The sequence below is a fragment of the Porites lutea genome, chromosome 8, assembly GCF_958299795.1.
Source record: "Porites lutea chromosome 8, jaPorLute2.1, whole genome shotgun sequence".
In the NCBI taxonomy this organism is placed as follows: domain Eukaryota; kingdom Metazoa; phylum Cnidaria; class Anthozoa; order Scleractinia; family Poritidae; genus Porites; species Porites lutea.
In genome coordinates this window covers 15139224-15160450 of record NC_133208.1, presented here as the reverse complement: position 1 = coordinate 15160450, position 21227 = coordinate 15139224, and the positions used below count along the sequence as shown (strand labels likewise).

General features: G+C 40.4%; 1 protein-coding gene across 1 annotated transcript in view; it reads left to right on the top strand.

Annotated features, from left to right (window-relative positions):
* LOC140946858 (uncharacterized) overlaps positions 1 to 21227 on the top strand; it is a 40108-nt gene that overhangs the window by 8833 nt on the left and 10048 nt on the right. The window contains exons 3-6 of the mRNA XM_073395963.1: positions 394 to 508; positions 883 to 996; positions 1355 to 1467; positions 2021 to 2123. Coding sequence (XP_073252064.1) covers positions 394 to 508; positions 883 to 996; positions 1355 to 1467; positions 2021 to 2123 — 445 coding nt within the window. The remainder of the gene's footprint in view (positions 1 to 393; positions 509 to 882; positions 997 to 1354; positions 1468 to 2020; positions 2124 to 21227) is intronic.

The following is a 21227-nucleotide window of genomic DNA, read 5'->3' as shown; positions in this document are numbered from 1 at the left end:
CCTTTGTTTTCACAATTTTTTGCGAAAATTTGACATTTATTTATCGGGCTCCCATGAAAATAGTATTTGTTGTTATTACAGTTAACTAACTTGTATATAAATAGCTCTTGAAAAATGTAAAAAAGAAAGCGATTTTGTTTAAACTATTCTGGTACCAGGTTTTTTTGTCCGCTAAAAATTGAAATTACTCTATTTCCTGATTGATTCCTTCTTAATGTTGGATTTAACTAAAACTTGGGGCTCAACTTGGTCGACGAAAGTCAATAACTGAATTTGCCGTAAATTCAGCACCTGTCTAATATGGATAAATGTTATGCGTCACGTTACTGGATATTTTGACTTTGACATAAAATCATGGTCTTTACTTACAGCCGTATCCTTTCCTTTGTGTAGTCTCGTTGTGACAGTTTGCCCTGTAAGAACACTGGAAAATGCATTTCGTTGTACCAGGAAAAAGGATATAAGTGTATCTGCGTGAAAGGATTCACCGGAAAAGACTGCGAAACGAGTAAGAAATACTGAGTTGAAACAATGTTGCCACTTATTGTAATACAATCACAGGTGAGACCCTAATTAACGCACTTTGCAAGCATAAAGCTTTTGTACTGATTTTAGGTATTATATTATTGACCTTTGCTTCTTTGAGCTCTTAAAATAAAAAAAATCTAACTTAGAAGATTTTGAAATCTACCTTGAAAGAAATGTCGACCAATAAGTATCACACTGAACTTTTACTTCACGTTACCTGACCACAAATTTCAATTTCCCTGCTTGATCGATAAAATGACTTATTTATAGACAGGCCTTCTTCTGAAATTATCATTTATATATATATATATATATATATATATATATATGTATCTTTGATTCTCTCTCCTGCAGATATAAACGACTGTGTCAATATTACTCGTTTGAACAACGGAACTTGCATCGACCAAATCAATGGCTTCAACTGCAGTTGCCCTCCAGGATTTGCCGGCAACCGATGCGAAATTGGTTAGTTACCAGTTGCTGCTATTTGCATTGCATTTCCGCCAAAACGCAACATACTATGTATCCCGTTTAAACACCTAATGTTGGACATCGTTGAATGCTGATAACTAAAAAAATATGGATCAACTTTAAATCCGATCCTACATGGATCCTACATCATCGATATCATCTGACAATGATAATGTCAAATGATGTTATACCAACATACGTTTTTATCGGGAGGCTCTAGGGTCCGCTGGATAACTGTATGTTAATTTTGCAATTTTATTGACCTCGAATTCCTCTCGGTCCATGAAAATGCCGAAAAAAAAAAAACCGCATTTATCTTAGTCGTTATTTTTTTATAATATATTTCCTTTAGATATAAACGAATGTGAGGGCGGTCCCTGTTTAAACAACGGCACATGCACTGACCGAGGCAACGAATTCAACTGCAATTGTCCTCCAGGGTTTTCGGGCAATCGATGTGAAATTGTTGAGCTGTGTGTTGAGCTGTTATTTTTATTGTTTATCGGCTTGAAAATCTATACACTAACTGACGGTGTTAGTCCTGCATGTTCAGTTGTTGTTGTTTTTATATGAAGAAGAGATTTATTGGCATTTATACCTTTCTTTCGCAAGTTTCAATTCATTGAAGTCAGTATGCAGTAAAGAAACCTCCGTAAAAGCATAGTTATTAGAGGAGACTGGTTATGAAAAGCGGCAAACATCAATGATAAAAACAACAGTGCTGCAGTTTATGTTGGAAGCACCCTGAAAGTGCACAATCCTTTGTGTTCTGTTGGCAAATTGTTACGGAATAAATTAATGCAACGTTTTTATTGGTCAATACAATCAAAATGATAGGAATTCTTTTGAACGTTGTGCACTTTCAGGTCCACAAAAACATATAACAAAGGAGTCTGACGGGTTTCATAACCATTCCACTCAATTAACTATGGTAAAAGTGGTTTCTTGTTTCTTTCTTTTTGTTGTTGTTGTTTGCAATTTATATTTGTGATTCTTGTTTCCTTCAAATATAAACGAGTGTGAGGGCAGACCCTGTTTAAACAACGGAACTTGCACTGACCGAATCAATGCATTCAACTGCAGTTGCTCGCCTGGATTTTCTGGCAATCGATGTGAAATTGGTTAGTGTTAAGCTAATTACCCTATAATGACCTCGTAAGGTTAACACGTGCTTAAATGTCAACGCCAATCCAGCCAGATGGAAATCCCGGACTGCACTCTGGACTGGACTGGACTCTGGACTGGACTGGACTGGACTGGACTGGACTGGATAAGAACAATAAAAGCATTTTTATTTCTCCCTACTCTGTGTAGCAACAAAAGCCTCATGGGGCGGCTGGTACGTGCAAGAAACAGGGTCTATCTTTTTGTCGAGGGTCGAATTTCTTGCCGACCATCTGATCACTGTGCGTGAATAAAAGCTACCCTTTTCGAGCACAATAGGAAATAATCGCTGAAGCCGTTGTGAAAGATAGTTTTTTTTGCTGCAGACTCTTCTAATTTCTGTTTGAAATGCGCATTAGGGATAAAGATGTGTACAAAATTAGTTTCGCCGCATGACTTCCTATTTAATATCCCACTGCCGCCATCAACTGCGCCGATAAGTGTAGCCTGCGTAGCTGGCGGTATTATGTGGGTGCGAGATTAAAGTTTTGGCGGCGGAGCCGTGTTCCAAAAAAAGGGAGTAGGAACGAGGTGGTTGAAATACCACCTGGCAGAAAACGCCGGTATTTTGAATAGTCCGCACACCAGTGTGCGGGGAAACGGATTGGTCGATGGCCATACATATGTCAATCATGTTAGATGAGCCTTCGCATATATTTCCCAATTTAGGGAGCAGATGGCAAACTGAAAAAGACGTACATGTAAAGTGATTGTGATTGTGATTTCCGCTTTAAAAAGAGCATAATTGATGACCAAATTGCCGAATTGGCGTCTTTAAACTTCACAGCGCTGGAATTGTCTTTATTTAGCCGTAAGAAACAAAGGTCAAAGAAAATTAAAACACTATACAACTGCATCTGAGATCAAATCCTATCAGGAACACCTACAGAAGAATAAACCACCGGAAATGGTTATTCAGTATGCGTGTAACAAACCAGCTTCATGACCTTTTAATGTTATGCCTGGTGCTGCAAAAAAGATTCACTCAGTCAAAGTTTAGAATGATACATGCACTGTGTAGTGCTAGTGACCTTCGCGCGAGAGCCGAGAAATAAAACAAACTCTGTTCAAGCAAACTCACAATGTCACGTTTCACATTATCACGAGCTTAGGAGTCGTGTTTAGCCTGTCAACGCTTATTTCTAAACTGTCTCGCGCGAAAATAATCGGAAGTTTCAAATTGCAAGTTTCTCTTTGACTGGCCGATTTAATTGCGATCATCTAAGGTGACAAAAGTGGGCGGCATTCGAAAAATCACTGTTCTCTGGCAGGCGGTATTTCTCGCGGCTTCCCTGCTTGTGACGGCTCCGCCGTCAAATCTCACTCGACTATATTACAACGGCTTCGCCGCCAAATCTCACTCAACTACTACACAATACCGCCAGCTACGCAGGCTACGATAAGTGTTGGGTGTGCGTTCCTCTCGTATTCCAGGGTGTTTCCGATTTCTGCAGTGATATAATTTCAGGTTTTGCTGCAGAACGTTGTTAATTGATAGCCTGAGTATCAGGCCTTCCTAAGGGGCTGGGGTAGAGGAGATTTTAGATGGGGGAGGGGGAGAAGAGAAAAGAAGGCCTGCTGACACAAAACCATTCAGCAAATCGTGAGACACATCCAAAATCTGGAGTTTCTCTCCTTCAGCTATCTCCCTTTTTCGCTTTCATCTTCCCCCTTTTCCCCCAGAAACGCCTGATACTCAGGTTATTAATTGAAGGAGTTTATTTTTGCGGGGCGACTCGGGCGATAGCATCAACCATCTAATATCACTCTACGCACCTACGTATCTATTGTAGGTCACGATTTCCAGTGTCGGTGATTATCGATGACCTGTCTTTTAGAATTTCATGGTGCGTTTCTGCTTCATTGAAAGCAGGACAAATCGATCGCATACAGTGGGATAGTTTAAAAAACAAGAATCCGTGAAATATACATATTCAAACTACCGCACTGAATAGCCATGCAAGGAAGAGGCAGACGTGACTGACATATAAGCCTAAGGTCTATGATATTTTTTTAGGCACGACCTGTCTACCTTCACAGGGAGGGAAAAGGTTCTTTGCTTTTCGACCCTCGACAAAAAGATCGACTACAAGAAACAGATCATGTTTTTTTTTATTACGTAACATCCATTCCTGCTATTTTCTTCAACTTTCAAGTGAAACGTGACGGCCGTGAGCCAAACAGAGCGACCAATCTAAGCCCCCCACCCAGACTAAAAATGACAGACATAAAACAAAACCAACAAACAACAGAGAAGAGTAAAGAAGTCTATATAAAACTAAAACCCCTTTCGCATCCCCCCCCCCCCCCCCGAAGGAAAAAATATAGCCTGTTAGGGAAAGGTTGAAAACGTGATTTTTTTACAGACTAGAAAAAAAAATAACCCCCCCCCACCCTCCAAAAAAAATTACCTCCCTAAAAAAAACCAGTCCAGTCCAGTCCAGAGGTCCATTCCTGGTTTTCCATCTGGCCATCGGAAACTGCGTTAACTGCACAGGTAAAATAAGGAAGCGAAAACCCTCAGCTGATAGCACTTAATAACCTGATAGGAAAGCACTTCTATTCAATAAATATTTTCGAGTTCCATTAAGGTGTATGTTTCATCGTTAGGGGTTTCTTTAAATAGTTTCAACATGATAGCATCTAATAGGCCGCTTGGGAACAGGCTCACTTGTCCGAGTTTGGGGTCACGGTATATATTAATGTGGCAGTGCCGTCAGCAGGAGCCGGCGAAACCAGCAATAAGAATAAAGCGATTCTCCAATTCCATATTTAATGTCAAAAAAATATTTACATAATTGGTAACTATCATTTGCTGGATTAGCGGGTTTTGTTTCCGCTTTTTTCCCTCTCTTTCGTGACTATATTTTGCTATCTGCCGCAAAAATCTCCTCGTGCAACATTCTGTCCGCAAAAGTGAGCCTGCTCGCAGACCAGTTTATCGTTTGTCTCCCAATGGCTGTGTTTTCACTAGGAAAATTTTAACTAGATAAAGCCGGAAAAGTCCGGAAATACAGTGAAAACACCTCGTCTTGGTTTTAGCTAGTTAAAAATGCAAGCTGTTTTCACAAGCAAAAACAAGGGATTTTCTCGCCTTTACGAACGGAAATTCACGCACAGTTATACTACCTCGCGAGATGGTATAACTTGTCCTGATAAACGCTGTAGCCAATCGGATCGCGCGTAGTGACAGACGCCTGCCAAATAATCCGGTAATATTATTTTCCAGAGGCTATTGCTTCTTGGTTGAGCTTGAGAAATTCAACATGGCGGACAATTCCAACAGTCATTTCTTTCGATTTACAATCCCACCGACCCCACTGCATTGTCTATTTCTTCGGCCAGATCCTTAAACCAGAATTGTGGTCTTGGATAAACCCACATAGTCTTGCACTTATCCCAGTTATGGCACTGAATGTTGTTTCGTTGTTGCATTGACAGAATTAAACGATTTCGTCGCATCTTCCTCATTTGTAAGGACATAAGCCTCATTTGCTGAATAAAACTCCTTCTCCTTCGCAAAAATACAGCGAAAATAATCACACGAGAAGTCATTACAAGCACTTCGTCCCCTTTCATTTATTATTATGGCGCGCTTTTGCAATTTGAATCCTCTGAGTTAGTGGCTTAGATTGCCACAGTGAAAACAGTTGTCACGTTTAACTAGTAAAACTCGGTTTGTAAACAAATCCTAGAAAGAATGTTCAGCTAGTTAATCGCCCTAGTGAAAACACAACCAATAGTCGTTACGGCTTAGTTATTCATTAAGGACGTTTAAAACTGTGTACTTCTGGTCTTCATTAGGCAATTGTGTCGGGTAATAATGTGGGTGGGCTAATAGTTCCCCCGTAGTTGCTAGTCATTGGATATGGTTGGTGGGTTTTCCACCAACCGTGCGGTCCGCAGTGGTACTAATCTGCAACTGTGTAGTCGATGTCTGAAAGTGGTTACCCACGCTTCTGGAATCTCAGTTCAGGAAGTATGAAGATAAGACGATATCGTTCATTTTTTTGGCATGTGTCTAATAAGCCTGCATTACCAGGAAAACTGCGTATGGACTAGTCTGAAATGTCACACGTCTCCAGCCCCTAATCCGTAGGGGGCGCGTCTCTCTCCCCAGCGCCCTTCACGGGTTAGGGGGTGGAGACGAATGACATTTCAGTCTACCTATGGACATTTACGTTAATCCGGGGATTAATAAAGGAGGTATACACAGAAAACACATTTTCCTCTCCTGGGCTAGCCGAAGTCCCCAAATTTATTTCCCTTCTATTTTTTTTAATGAAACCTTTATTAAGCGGAAGCTTCTATTAAGCAGACGCGGACACCTAAAAAGTACCTGAAGTGGTCATTTTTATTGTTGCCAACCTGTATTAAACGGACACTTGTAATTAATTTCCACCACCCAACATGCCAGACATAGGAAATGGGAAAGATTGCCTCGAATTGCCACCTAGAAATTTTTCGATTTATACTTTTTAAAGAAAACGTGATTTGACGAACTTATTTGATTAGTTGCACGGTACGGTATTGTTTTCTACTTCGTTTTGTTTGTTGGGAGCTTGTTTCACTCAATGATTTCTTCAAATTTGAGTTGCAATCTATTTTTATGGCGCTATGATCAATTGGTTCACTTTGATAAAGAAATTAATGCCAACTTGTATCGTCCTTGTTTCTAGGAGTATTCTAAACGTTTCCACTGTTTATATGAATGGCATTTGACACTTCATATGACGTTACCTATCGAAACCTGTACTAGGCGGACACCCTGTATAGTATTCCCCGAGGCTGTTCGCTTAATACAGGTTTCACGGTATATTAATGCCGCGTTGCCGCCAACGGGAGCCGGCGAAACCGGCGATAACAATAGAGCGATTCTCCAATTCCATATTCAACGTCAAAAAAATATTTGCATATTCGGCAACTATCATTTGCTGGATTTGCAGGTTTTGTCGCCGCTTTTTTCCGCCCCTTTATAACTATATTTTGCTATGTGCCGCAAAAATCTCCTCGTGTAACATTCTGTCATTTTTGTTCACATCTTTCTTTATTCCTATATTAGATAGTGACTTGAAACCTGTTAAGGGACGAATTTGAAAAAAAAAATACTAAGCTCTTCTGCAGGCTCGCTTTTCCTCGTGCCATTCTTCTCGCCAGCTAGGGCTGGTGGTTCCACCGCAAAAACAACTCGAAACTCGCACAAGTGAGCCTGCTCGCAGACCAGTTTATCGTTTATCTCGCGATAGTCGTTACTTATAGCTATTCATTCACGACGTTTCAAACTGAGTACTTCTGGTCTTCATTAGGCAATTGTGTCGAGTACTAATGTGGGTGGGCTAATTATTCCCCCGTAGTTGCTAGTCATTAGCATTATCTGGCATTACGAGCCTCGTTTATGGTTGGTGAGTTTTCCAACAACCATGCGGTCCGCAGTCGTACTAATCTGCAGCTGTGTAGTCGATGTCTGAATGTGGTTACCCACGCTTCTGGAATCTCAATTTAGGGAATGTGCAGACGATGTCGTTTATTTCATTTTATTTTATTTTATTTTTTGTATGCGCCTAATAAGGCTGCATTACCAGGAAAACTGCGTATGGCCTAGTCTGAAATGTCACACGACTAGGCTCCACCCCTTAGTCCGTGGGAGGCGCTTCTCTCTCCCCCGCGCCCTTCACCGGTTATAGTGGAGATGAAAGACATTTCAGACTTCCTATGGACATTTACGTCCATCCGGGGATTATTAAAGGAGTTATACAGAGAAATCACATTTCCCTTTTATGGGTAGGTAAGGAAGAATAGAACGTACAAACCCTTTGTTTTTCCATGAAGTGGTGTGTCGTCTGGCTTAGCCACTTAACTTATTGTGGCACGAAATCAAAGGGAACGGTGATCATCAAAATGATTTTCTACGAAAGATTTCAACAGACGATTGAAGGAATCATTCAGTAAAAATTAGATTCTTCTAAATGCATTTTATTTACTATTTTGCAGACATACACGAGTGTGACACAGGAAAGCATCAGTGTGACTCGCATGCTTTCTGTAACAACACTAAAGGCTCTTACAATTGTACATGCAAACCAGGATATTTTGGAAATGGCTTTAATTGCACAGGTGATATTGTAAAAAAAACCCTGATAGCAAAAACCTTAACCGTATATGAAAAGTAGACGCTTCAGCCCCGTAGGCATGTTTTATTACTAGGGAGTTTAAGATACGGAGACTACGGACTACGAACTACGGCTGGACGAGCGTTGTCCTTTGTTTGTGAACGTTAAGATTGCACTACAGACAGTAGACTACGAGAGAAGAGGCGGAGAGGGAAACAACACGCAAAGATTTTCTTGTTTTTATCTCAGTTCACAAAAATGCAAGTAAGTTTTGCATGTGATTTTATCTTTAGAACAATGAACAAATTGTTCCATACTTGAAGGAAGCAATTACGTCGGGTGAAATTGGTAAACAAAGTTTTCGTTACGCAGGTTTTATTTTTTCGCCCATGAATACTTATGTCAAATATTAAAGAAATAGACAGAAACGAAATAGTAATAGCTCATTTATTAGATTTAGAAGATGGACTTCTCCGACTACTAATCTGATGTACTTTGAGGTATTGAAATGCCGAGTTTCGATTGTCTCGAAGATGTTTACATCATTCTCATTCAGCAAATGGCGCGATACAAAAACTCGCATAAACAAAGGTTACACAAGTAGAAAGACACACTAATTAGTTCGAACAAACATTGACAATTTTCAAGTGCGAAGAGAAAGTAAATTACCTGCATGATTTCTCTTCTCCTAGGCTGTCAATCTGAATTCTGCGTATAAAAAGCTAAGCTTATTTAAATATGAGCTTAGCTAGATAAAAATGTAGTCACAACAGTGGATTAAAAGCGTAAATCTGAGCAGAAATTAGACACAACTTACATATTTCGCTTGCCTCTCACTTAAAGCAGGTGAATTGAAAACTTTTTTACGAAAAGACGAGATTATTGAATTACCGAGACGGCAAAATACGAGCGAAACGTTCTCCGTAGTCCCGACTACGCGAAACAGCTCAACAACTCACCGTAGCCGTAGGACTACGTGGGAAAAATGAACAGTCACGTGGTTTTGATCATGCGCAGTAGCGCAGTAGAGCGAAAGAGGGTTGTCTAAGGCTGCATTTCGAGCGTTTTGATAAAAAATTGATATTTTGTCAAATTTTATAACTTCAAGAGTGATTTTTCTTTTTGGCAGAGAGACCACTTACTTTATTTTACGATATTACTAACAAGTACAATGTCGATGTCACTATTGAAAATTACAAATTAGAAAGAAAGTTTTGCATCAGTATTATTCACTAGGTTTGATTTTTCAATAGTGGAACAAGTTCAACCCACGAATGTGGCCCGCATTCAAATCCCAGAGTTGACACCATGTATGGGTTGATTTTGTTGTCGGTTCTGTCCTTTGCTCCGAGAGCTTTTTCTCCTTGGCACTACGGTTTTCTCCTCTCCTCAAAAACCAACACTTCGAAATTCCACCTCATAATCTGTGACGCGCAGACACGTCTAAACGAATTCTTAAGAACTTCTTCTCTTGCAAGCCAAAAATACTTCAGAACGCTACTCGGGACAACTCAAGTCAAGGCGTAATGAAACACATGAGAATGGAACATTAAACTTCCGTTTTCTTGTATCGCACCAGTTTACTTAAGTGATTTCAGGAATGTGCCGCTCGTCACGAATCCCCACGTTTCTCTCCCTTTCGATTTATTTTGTGGCGTAAACTTTTAGGAGCGCCTGTAGTTTATTGTCCTGCGTATCTTACCGTTTCCTTATCTAGCGGGTAAACTTCTTTGTGCTCTGCAGTACTCCGGTTAGATTGTGCTTATGCTGATGTCGCACATGTAACCAGCCTTTAACAACTGTTTAGGCTTCTCATGTTATCTGGCTTTAATTCTGTAGCCTAAAATTTATTAGTGTTTGTGGATATTTTAAGGCAGTGGTTTGGAGATCAGCAGACTAACTCTTACATCACTGGGTGTGACTGGTGCGTTAAGATAACAGTGATTTCTTGGTGTTGCAGAGAAGAGAACTGAACAATACCCTCACCACAAAACAAAAGCTAAGATAACACAAAGACTTCAGTACTCCATAGAAAATGTGGGAGTAAGATTTTCGGTCACGACTTGAGGAAGACTCAGAAGAGTAAGTGAAACGTTACGACAAAGGTCAAATGGCTGGCATAAACTCATGCTATAGTTAATATAAAAAGAAAACGTGGATCATCAAGGGCTTCTTGATCAAGTTTTCTTCGAGAGATAAAGTAGCTTCACGATAAACGTGCAATATATGACAATTGCACTGAATGGGGTACAACATACCTTCAAAGGTCCAACTGACATAAACCACTTTGCCGTTCGACCCTTAGCAAAAATATGCTTGTGATAGAAGCATGGGAATGAAATGGGTACAAAAGATCATTCTACTGTGGAGGAATTTTTTTTTTGTTGTTTTCGTCCTCGCGCTCGTACCTTTTACTCACAACTCAAAAAAGCGTCGAGCCAAGAAAAAGTTTCATAATGCCCCGTCATTACAAGAAAAATCATGCCCACTCAGCAGGCAATCAGAGCGCGAGTACTATTGTAGCCATATAAGATGACATATTGTCCAGTATTATTTATTCAAAACCAGCTTTCGTTGACCAAATTTGGGACAAGAAATGTACCATCGATTCGACGGTATATTGCCCAAGCAGCCTCTTTTCCAAGCAAATATCCCTTTGATCAATCTCATTTCCAGGCCCGGCAGCCTAGTTGTTTATTCCCGAGTGATCTAAAAAATGTATAGCGTTATACGGAAATCTCAAAAAATGCATAAATTAAAGAAATCAGGCTGTGGACTTATCGAAGTTAAATTCGTAAACAACACCAGAACACTTCTAGGATGATGTTCATGCGAAATCGTGAGAGTGGCTGTTCTGAGTTACGCTTGCTCGGCATACTTGTCAGGCACGACTGCAGGAGAAATTTCTTCGCCCTTGAAAGTAAATTATGTAAGCTTAATTTTGTTGTTAAACATTAATAGACCTTTTTACCGATACGGCGGCCATAGTGAATTAATTCGATTTAAGGAGTATTATAGGATGCCCAGGGGGCATGAGCGCATTTCGTTTGTATTTTCGAGCGCTTTTCGGGACATGTTTTCTTAACGTTTACTTAGAATAATATTGTAATGGGAAAAAAGATCCTTGTGCCTTGTTTGGATGTAATAATGATCGCCTTTTTCTAGTTTAGTATTAGAAATATGGTCTTTCACTGTGTATTTCTCGGGAAAAGGGCGGTCATTATATACATCAAAACACGGCACAAGCATCTTTTTTCCCATAACAATCTTATTCTAAGTAAACCAGTTAAGAAAAATATCCCGAGAAGCGCTCGAAAATACAAACGAAATGTGCTCATGCCCCCTGGGCATCCCTTAATACTCCTTAAATCGAATTAATTCAACATGGCCGCCGTATCGGTAAAAAGGTCTATTCTCCTTCGTGACACATGGGATCGAACAAAACTGGTAGAGTAAACGTCCAGAGTTGTAATGAACAAGCCTGGAAGTACTCTGGTGTTTACGAATGTCCTTGCGATCAGTCCACAGTCTGATTACTTCGGTTGGTGTATTTTTCGTTTTGTTTTGTTTGGCTAACATGCTGCAAAATTGTTGAATTTCTTTGGCTTTTTTGGGGCCCATTTTCACTGAAAAATCTTCTCGAAGAAAGCTTTCCTACTCGAGCCAGACACTCGGTACGGCGAATAGTCGAGTTTGCATTGCAGGTAAAGCAGCGCGATAGATTCTGGCCTCCGATTCACTGGGCACAATAATAGTTTTTGTGCCCAATTAGAGACAAGCATTCGAATGAGTCGTGGAACTGGTTTGTTAAGAGTAAAAAAACATCCCAGGGGCTCCCTCACCCGTTCTTGAAAACGGATTCGAATCCCGTACAAGCCTGAATTTTTTTCAGGCTTTCTTTTTGCAACTGCAAAAGTTGCGTGTTTTACTGCAATGATCTTCATTCAAAATATTTTTTTTTACTCCGCAGTTCATCACATATATCATTTTCATATATTCATAATTTCATACCCAGCCTCATTCAATACGCATTTAATTCAAAATAGCAACCTCTTCTTTAGGTAACATGCGGCAGTTTATCTGTTTATACATGAGTAAACAAAAAAGAAATGGTGAAAGAGTTCACGGCTAACCGGAGGCTGTTAACCGCCTTGGCTTTCGGCCTTGATGGGTATACGTATTTGCCCGCAATACACACCTGCTACCACATCACGGGAAATTACTTTATGGGAGGAGATCGTGACTGCTAAGGAAATAGGTATACCAAATATTGTGAGAATGCGGAGTCTAAAGCTCCCGAGAGTCTTAACGTGGCTCTGGAGGGGCTAAACTCAGTTTGATATCACTGAACTCCGTAGTAGCACTGGCCAAAAGGAGATAAAAACCGCACAATTTGAAGCGAGAGCCGTGAAGCATCATGCCACTAGCACTCAAGTTCAGAAGGACAGAATTTATAGGCTTTTTATATGATTGTAATTGAGCTTCAAAGGAAAAAGGAGAAATAATAATTCACTGGGTCCGGCACGTAAAGCCGTTGTACAAGGTACGCAGACTAGTAAGTTTACAAAGGGGACCCCAGTAACTCGAAATCTGAAGGGGAAAGAAAAACAGTTTGGGTTAGCGTATATGTAAGGTTTGTCATGCGCAGTACGTTGGGTCAACAACAACAAAATTTAGGCTTAGGTTTAACAATCATAAGGCCCGTTTTAGAGCGCATTCAAGGCTTTCTTTTGAGGGTAGAAACAAGGATGATCTTTTGTATAGACATTTTTTTGGCCCGGGACACCATGGTCTTGAGGATGTCAGTATACAGTTAATTGACAGAGTGTCCGGGGAAGAATCAGCTCTCCGGGATAAAGAAGGCCAGTGGGCCTATAGGTTGAACTGTATTCAGCCTCAGGGCTTGAATATAAGTGACTTTTTTTACAGCCAGAATAGGTCGACTAGGTCTCGCGTCCGGTAAGAGCGCGCGTGTGTTTATCTTTCTTTGTAGCGCGTGCAAGTTTTCAAATTTGTTCGTTATCATGTAAGAATGGTGTGTGATGCTTGTAACGGCCATTCACCCTGATGAAGGCCGTTTAACACGGCCGAAATATAGGTGAGAGACGAAAAACATATTGTTTTACTCTTCACTTGTGGTACTATATATATATATATATATATATATATATATATATCTGTCTGTATTTATGAAAACACGGCTTCAGTGAGTGTCTAAAGGTCCTATGCTAAGTGTGTCCTTGGAACCAAGACTTTGACCCTTCCCACCCAGGACAATGGGTGACTGTCTGCACCTCCCACTAAGCTCTGCAATTATCATGATAATCATTCTCAGCAGAAGCCTGATTTAGCTGGCTAGGGCAAATTAAGACCAAGGTAGCTGCCAGTCAAAGCCTGTACTGAACACTGCTGCTTACTGAAGGGGTTGTGTCAAAACAGCCCTCTCCCTACCCCACTAGTTTTGACCCTCAGGCCTTCGCAAATTTTCTGCTCTTCACGAAAAGATTCTTCATACAGAAAATGCTCGTTTGCATTGTTTATAGTAGCTTCGATGTCCGCGTTATTCGATAACAAATGTCTCTCTCCCCCCATATCGCATTCCTCATCAATGTTACCAGTGCTCGAGTGGTAACAGATGGTGTCATAATCGACCAATAAGAGGGTATACTGGAATCCAGTATACCGGAACGACCCTTTCCTAACAATGTTTACAGGCGTTCTCTCGCTCTCGCCCCCCCCGCCCCCTTCCCCCGTCCGGTTTTCCCTTCCCGTTTTCCCGGGGTACAAGTTAACTCGCTCCCCCACTTACCGCCGCGCTCTACTATCTGAACACCTGGAACAGGCTACTCGGTTAACGGTTCATTAACCTGTAGAAGACTGCATTTTTGACGTCATTTCCTAAGGTAAACACAAAATGTTTCAAAATTTGGTCATCCGTAACTGGTTATGGTGAATTAAACGTGTGCTTTTAGCCAATCAGATTGGGAAAATATTTTGAATGAATAATAATTCTGCTTATTGTATTTCCAGTTTTCCCAGTAAACATTTCTTGCTGTTCAACTGATCTAAGTCTTTGAGATCCAAACTAACTGAAATTTCTATTGTTGTTAAATGCATCCCTGATGACAACTAAGGATTGAATTTTACGTATACGTAAAAGTTACATTAAATTGTACTACCTAGACTTCTCCTACATTTAGTACAAACTCTACAAACAGCGCGCAACAAAAGCAGAGTCGGATGAAATTAAATTCCTTCATCATTAAATACAAGAAATGCGAATGTCCACCTTGAACCTTTTTGTTCTCCATGGCTGCTAAGGAGGAAACAGTTGTCTCTTTTCAAGAAATTGTTGCCGGCCGTAATTTGCGGTTTCCAAACCAAGGATAGGAGCAAGTCCGTCGAAGTCACTGATACCTCTATTTCAGTGCAAGAGGCGCATGAACGAGCACAAGTCAGCGCTTGCGTTATTATTTATTTATAAAACGGTGTTGAAATGAAGAGGATGTCCTTTTGTCAGGAGCGTCTATGATCGCGTCTCTTCGAACAGTTAGCGTGTTTAACAGCCTGTTTGTGGGAGGAACGTTGCGTGACCACACAAAGTACGGCTGTGTTGCAGATTAATCATGAATAATTCCCACAGTGAAACTCCGTCGCATTTTGAAATTAAACGTCAACAGTGTTATAAATCATTTAAACATTATTATAAACTGAAAATGAAGATAGGTTAGGTTTTAAGCTGTGGCCACGGTTTGCCCGATTTTTCTGTGCATTAGCCCCTAACCGTTCTCGTTTTTTTTTTTCTCTGAACATTTCCCCTTCGCAAACGTAAACGTATGTGTCCCTCGTCGAAGAGGCAAAGTGAGGATATCTTTTTTAGGACTAAACGATGCAAGTAAAATCATTTTTCTCACTCAATAGTTTGGAGAAATCGGATTTCGGAAAAAAAATTAAAAACTCGTTACGCTGTTTCTCGTTACGCGGTTACGGGGTTTACTAACAACCCACAGAGAGATATTTGCAATCACCTTTTGGAAGGGAAAAAACTCGTCAAAAGGTTTAAACTTCAACAGAAATGAAGAAAAACCTCAAAAGGTCCTCATCGTAGCATCTTTTAAAGGAGACGATGAAAAAGCACAATAGGCTAGCGTCATAAACACCTTCATTTAATGGCTACAATCGCTTAACAAGCTTCAACAACAGTTGATCAGTTAACAGTTGATCGTGTTTATCGTCATGACAACGAAATTTTTCAGGGGTTGTACTCGGTAGCTGACTCGAAATAAACAACAGACAACAACAACAACAACAACAAAAACTGAACCGCTTAAACAAACATTCAAAAACTGGTGTAGAAACCGGTAAAAAAAAAACACAGTGGCATCGCCAAGACTCTCCGCATTGTAAATATTTCTGTTCGATGGATATAAAAAGAATTATCCTGTTGCAGTCTAAAAAGATTTTCTCGTGAAAGTCCAGGGAAATTAAATGACATCGACGAGCAAAATTAATATCTGGCGCTATAATTGAGTACTGCAGTAGCCTGCGTATCAGGCCCTTGAGAAATATGGTTTCTAAGCTGTCCATTTCTGTTGGTCAGCGAAACGAACGAGAGAGAACGCGCAAGCAAGCGGCAAAGCAGCTCTTCATCTCGCGTCAGCCTGCGAAAGCAGCCCTTTCTACTCGCTCCTCGCCGCTTGGAACAAGCGTTGTAGAACATTTTAACCGCAAAGTTATCCAACGCTTCCCAGCTTCTTCAAGTTTGATCATTTTAACTATTGTCTTTTTTATGTCAGAATGTCAAAATTACACGAGACTGAACAATGCTGACAGGAAGATAACTTATGGAAGACACCCTGTTAAATGTGACAACGGTATCGGCCCTGGATGGTTTCGTTTTAAAGGGTCAGCTGGCACAAGAATGCCAACTTCATGTACACCTATCCACAGGTGTAGCACTGATGTTACAGGCTGGTTGAAGGGTGGTCACCCCACAGTAGCAGACGGTCAGGTCAGCAGGCGGGTGTGTTTTCACTATTCGCCAAACTGCTGTCATTGGGCAACAGACATCTTTGTGAGAAATTGCAGTTCATATTATGTGTACTATCTAAGTGGTACACCTAATTGTAATGTCCGTTATTGTGGCACTGACTAAAAACAAGGTGCAAGGAAAGTATTACACATTCTATCATTTCATTTAAGTAGGCTTCATTGTACTAAAGAAACAAAAAAGAGAAAAAATGGAAAAATTGCACTTAACTTCAATATCTGAACTTAAGAAAAGGTAGAAAAAAAAAAAAAACTATTACGCAGCACAACGTACAACTTGCGTTAGCAAGCAAGAATGAGTTTTCTTGAAACTTAAAATGAGAATAAATATTCTTTTAAGCCGTTTTAAAGATCAAGTAAGAAATAAATAGTGGTAATAGAACTTAACAGGAAGTAAAACTAGGTAAAATAATACCTTATAAAATTAGCAATGCTGTTTTTTGTGTCACTCGTCGCGATGAGTCCAAGAACGCCTAGCCTGCGAACCGCAGACGTATTCCCGGTCGTCGCTTCTCTCCCTAAAGAACGCCATGCACTTAATATTAAATATACTACGATGGAGAGATGTTTTAACTTAGAAGATGTGCAGAGAAGGGCGGGTTTGAATCTTGTTACTTGTTTTTATATTGATCTGTATAGGGATGCACTCTGTCAAATCGGAAACAAAATGCATAACGACTATAGGTACAGACAACTCTCACACAGCTTTGTTGAGGCAATTTCTGGATTAGGATTGGAGTCTCTTTGAGAAATAAACGTACAGTTTAGTGAAATACCTGTCACATCCGTGTGTTTTTATTGAGTGATGACAAGGTTATTTGCACGCTGGCGTCATTTTCCAGTTCTCTCTACCAGAATCCTCTAAACCCCAGATTAATACATGAAGCGTTTTACCGATTCAGAAGCCCATCATTTGATAGGCTCCTGACTGATTGAGCTAAACCCAGGCCAGACGGTGGAGTTTACTGTGTGAATCAAGTGTGCAAGTCGCGAAGCACTCTTGCGAAGGAAATGAAACGTCAATCGTATACTTGCACGGCCGTGCTGAAAGTGAGAAATACAACGAATCGAATCTAGAAAGAAAATCGAGAATAACCAAGGTCAACTAGGAATCAAAGAAAAAATTTTTTGACCCCGGCGAAATTTAAACAGGCTGTCATACTAAGAATGACAGCCTGCTCTCTCCAGGTCTTCGTTACAGATCTCCCGTCATTAGCCGTTTTGGGAACTTAATCTTAACGCACATCTTTCTCGGCCACCTTCCAATTCTCCTGCCATATAAAAACCCCGAGCTAGTTCATGCAGCTGTTAGACAGCTGGCCCCAGTTGTTCAAAAGGTGGACAGCGCTATCCGATGGATAAATCTCTATCCAGTGGATAGCGCAATTGGTTTTTCAAATACTTATCCACTGGATAGTTATTTACCTAGTGGATAGCGCTATCCAACGTTTGAACAACCGGGCCCTGGATTTCAGTCGAGTCGCTGGGGTATACTAAATACCCATCAATCCTTTCCCAGCCTTACCTCATTGGTATCTCCCCGAAAGCTATCTTCATTACTAATAACCCCCGAGGGGAGGGGGAGGGGGGAAGTTACTTGAGGGCAGGTTGGGCGTAGGTGAACCGCCAAGGCCTTCCAACCCTGACCTTGTTTAAGTCAAAATCCGTTTTTTAATGACCCTGTTAAAGACAGTAGCCCAAATGCCCTTTTTAAGGAGATAGTATAAAAGAAAAAATACAAAGTATATGGGGAAAAAAATATATTTATTTAATTTGTTTTTGAGTCACATACAAAAAGATGTTTTTGAGATTACTGAAAGAACAAAATATGATTATTTTAAAAACTTCTTTTCACACGTATATTGTACCCCGCCAAACTTCACACCATGTTTAATGTTTCGGGTCTAAAAAGAAACCCTGTTCAAGATGCTCAATAGTGAAATTATATACCCTGTTTAAGACTCAAGACCCTGAAAACTATACCCTGTTAAGCAGCACATACCAGTATAGGCCAAATACCTCCCCCCTCCCCCTCCCCTTCGGGCTAATAACACTGCCCAAATAAATAAAGTCAGCAATGAATTCAAGTTTCCTCACAGGTGGCCCAAGCTCACGTTACGAGGAAAGAGTGACGCGTGACGTTTGTGGTGGACGAGCTGGTGCGTGTCGCGTTACGTTAGGCGGGCGACCGTTGAAAATAAGAGACTTTGTATGAGAAATCAGGCTTATGGCTGGTGTACGACGACCTGCGCATTTAATACACAAAGGGAACACACTATCATCTCTTGGAATAAATAGACGTAACGAAGCTCACTGATATATGATACCACCTAGTCTCCTATATCAATAACAATCCATTGTTTTTATTGTCACATTTTCAAATTCTTATTTGTAACGAACTTTCAGTTTTATTTTCATTTTTCTTTTAGCCCCTGAAGAAGGTTTGTTTTCAAACCGAAATATTGGGCAATTTGTTTAAATATATATTTTGTTTGTTTTATTCTTCTGTTTACTTCTTCATCGCCTTGCCGTAAGGATCAGTTTGCCATTTTATATTTTTCTACAAAAAAAGTTCAGCGATCGATCGCTGCGATCATATAGCGATCATATGGAAACCACTCTCCAGCGATCACAGCCACAACAGTTGCTGAGATAGAACTTTTTCTATCTCAGCGATCGTTGTCGCTGCGATCGCTGGAGAGTGGTGGCTCTGATCGGTGCGATCGCTGAACTTTTTGCATGACACGTGTTCAGTCTGATCTGTCGCCATATTGGTTTCTCCTTAGGACCGAGTCCTCTGGCGAGTGAGTTTCGCGCGGGAGCTTCCACAGCACTCGTCTCGCGTTTCTCGAGTACTCGTAAAACGCGCTCTAGTGCGTCAAACAAGGAGACCCGTCAACTGGATATCTTTTCAGTAATAAGAAATAGAGCATCAAGAACTCCAACTTCCCAGTTGAAACAACGCGTAGTCAACTTTTCAGACAATATTTTGACTGGCCAGACAAGCCTTCTTCAGGTTTGTAGATGTTACCAGTGACGTTTAGTATTTTATTTTTTTTAAAAAAGGCAAATACTCTATTGACTCTTGTAATTCCTTTGAAATGACCTCTTAATTTCGTTTTACAGCGAAAGGAGTGTTGTTGCTGTGTTAATGTTGTTGTTCGACGACAAGGAATTTATTATTGAAAGTAGATATTTTAATTCCGCTCTGCATTGCTGGAGAAAAAAAGGAAAACGAAAATACAGGACTGGACTTTCCTATAAGTATTGAAAACTGGTTGACCCTAAGCACAATTTCACACGTGATACACATTATTTTTTGCATTCTCAGTGTGTAGTTGTGTTTTGTTGCTGTCGTTGTTGTTGTTGTTGTTGTTGTTGTTGTCTGTTTATTTTCCTTTTTTCAGTGTGGTTCGTTTTCCGTTTCATCCTCAGTTTCAGTCTTTTTCCGTTTCATCCTCAGTTTCAGTCTTTTTCTGATGCTCCATCTTCTTTTTTTTTCGCCTTTTATACTCGTGATTTTGTTACTTATATTTTTGAAACCCCATTTTTTTGTGTGTGCACAAATCGTCCTTCCAGCCATACGAAACGGTACGTACGTCATGTATGGGACATATATTGTACCAACTTTACTTCACTTCTTCTTGTTAGCTTGTTACTGTTACCTTTCCAAGAAGGGTTACCCTAGCACTCGCAAATTTCTTCTTTTTTACACGACGTGTTTTCAGGGCAGGTAGCGGTTACCCTTGCGCCTTCAGTCATGCGCCTGGTTATTTGCGTGTCTCGCGCGTTTTGCTAGACGGACCAAGAACAAAGAGAGACTGGTCATAGACATCGTAGACTAGTTAACCACAGCTAAGTAACCCCGGTACGGCTGGGACCCTGGAACTCTTAGCCTATACCAGAGCTAGTTCAGCTGAATTTTGCTATACCCTATACTAGACTAAACTCCCCAAATCCTCCCCAATCATAGAGCAGCTTTTAAGCTGAGTTGCGTAAATTTAAACTTGCCGATTTGATATTTTTTTATATTTTTGAGTGGCAATTTGAGGTTTTCAGACTAAAATCTACAACCAATTGATCAGTTTCCTGGAAATTGATACCCTATTCTAGACCTAAACTCTCCGATTTATAAACCCTATCCTAGAGAAAATTATTTGGATATCATTACCTTCACAGCGGCACATACCTATATGAGCAGTACCCCCGGGCCTTAACCCGCCTGCTAGGATAACCCTAGCACCTACGTTGCGAAAAGAACAAGTAGCGTCTATAACTGCGATGATCTTCTTTCACATAATTCTTCACCCCGCAGTTCTCATATATGATTTTCATACATTCATCACTTCATCATCATCCTTTCACGGGTTATATATACAAACCAATTCAACGGCCTGCTCCCAGTTGTTTCGTTAGCTCAATTGGTAGATAACCTTTCAGTGATCCTCAGTTCGCTCCCTTTGCCCCATCGCTTCATGCTCAGTAGGGTAGTTCATTAACTCTTATTTCATGATACTCAGATGCCAGCGGCTGTAAAATCATAAAAATGAACGTACAGTAAGAAAGGAAAACTGTCGAAGGACGGGCTTCCGAGTTCGACTTCATCCAAGTTTATTTTTCACAGTGACATACGAGACTCACGGAAATATGACACTTTTCGCGGGAAACAAGCCGTGCTATTTATAAATGTAAGAGTTGACTCAAGAATTGAAAGTAATCAAGATGGAGGCTCAAAGTAATGGGCTCCTGATGTATCGTTGTTTTCTATTGGCTGTTACGAGTCTTTCTCTATAAATAAAAATGGGATGAATATTACTCACTTCCATTTTAAAAATTGAATTAATTCATAAAACTTTAAAAAACACGACACCCTTTCTACGTTCTCGGACATCCGTCATCAAG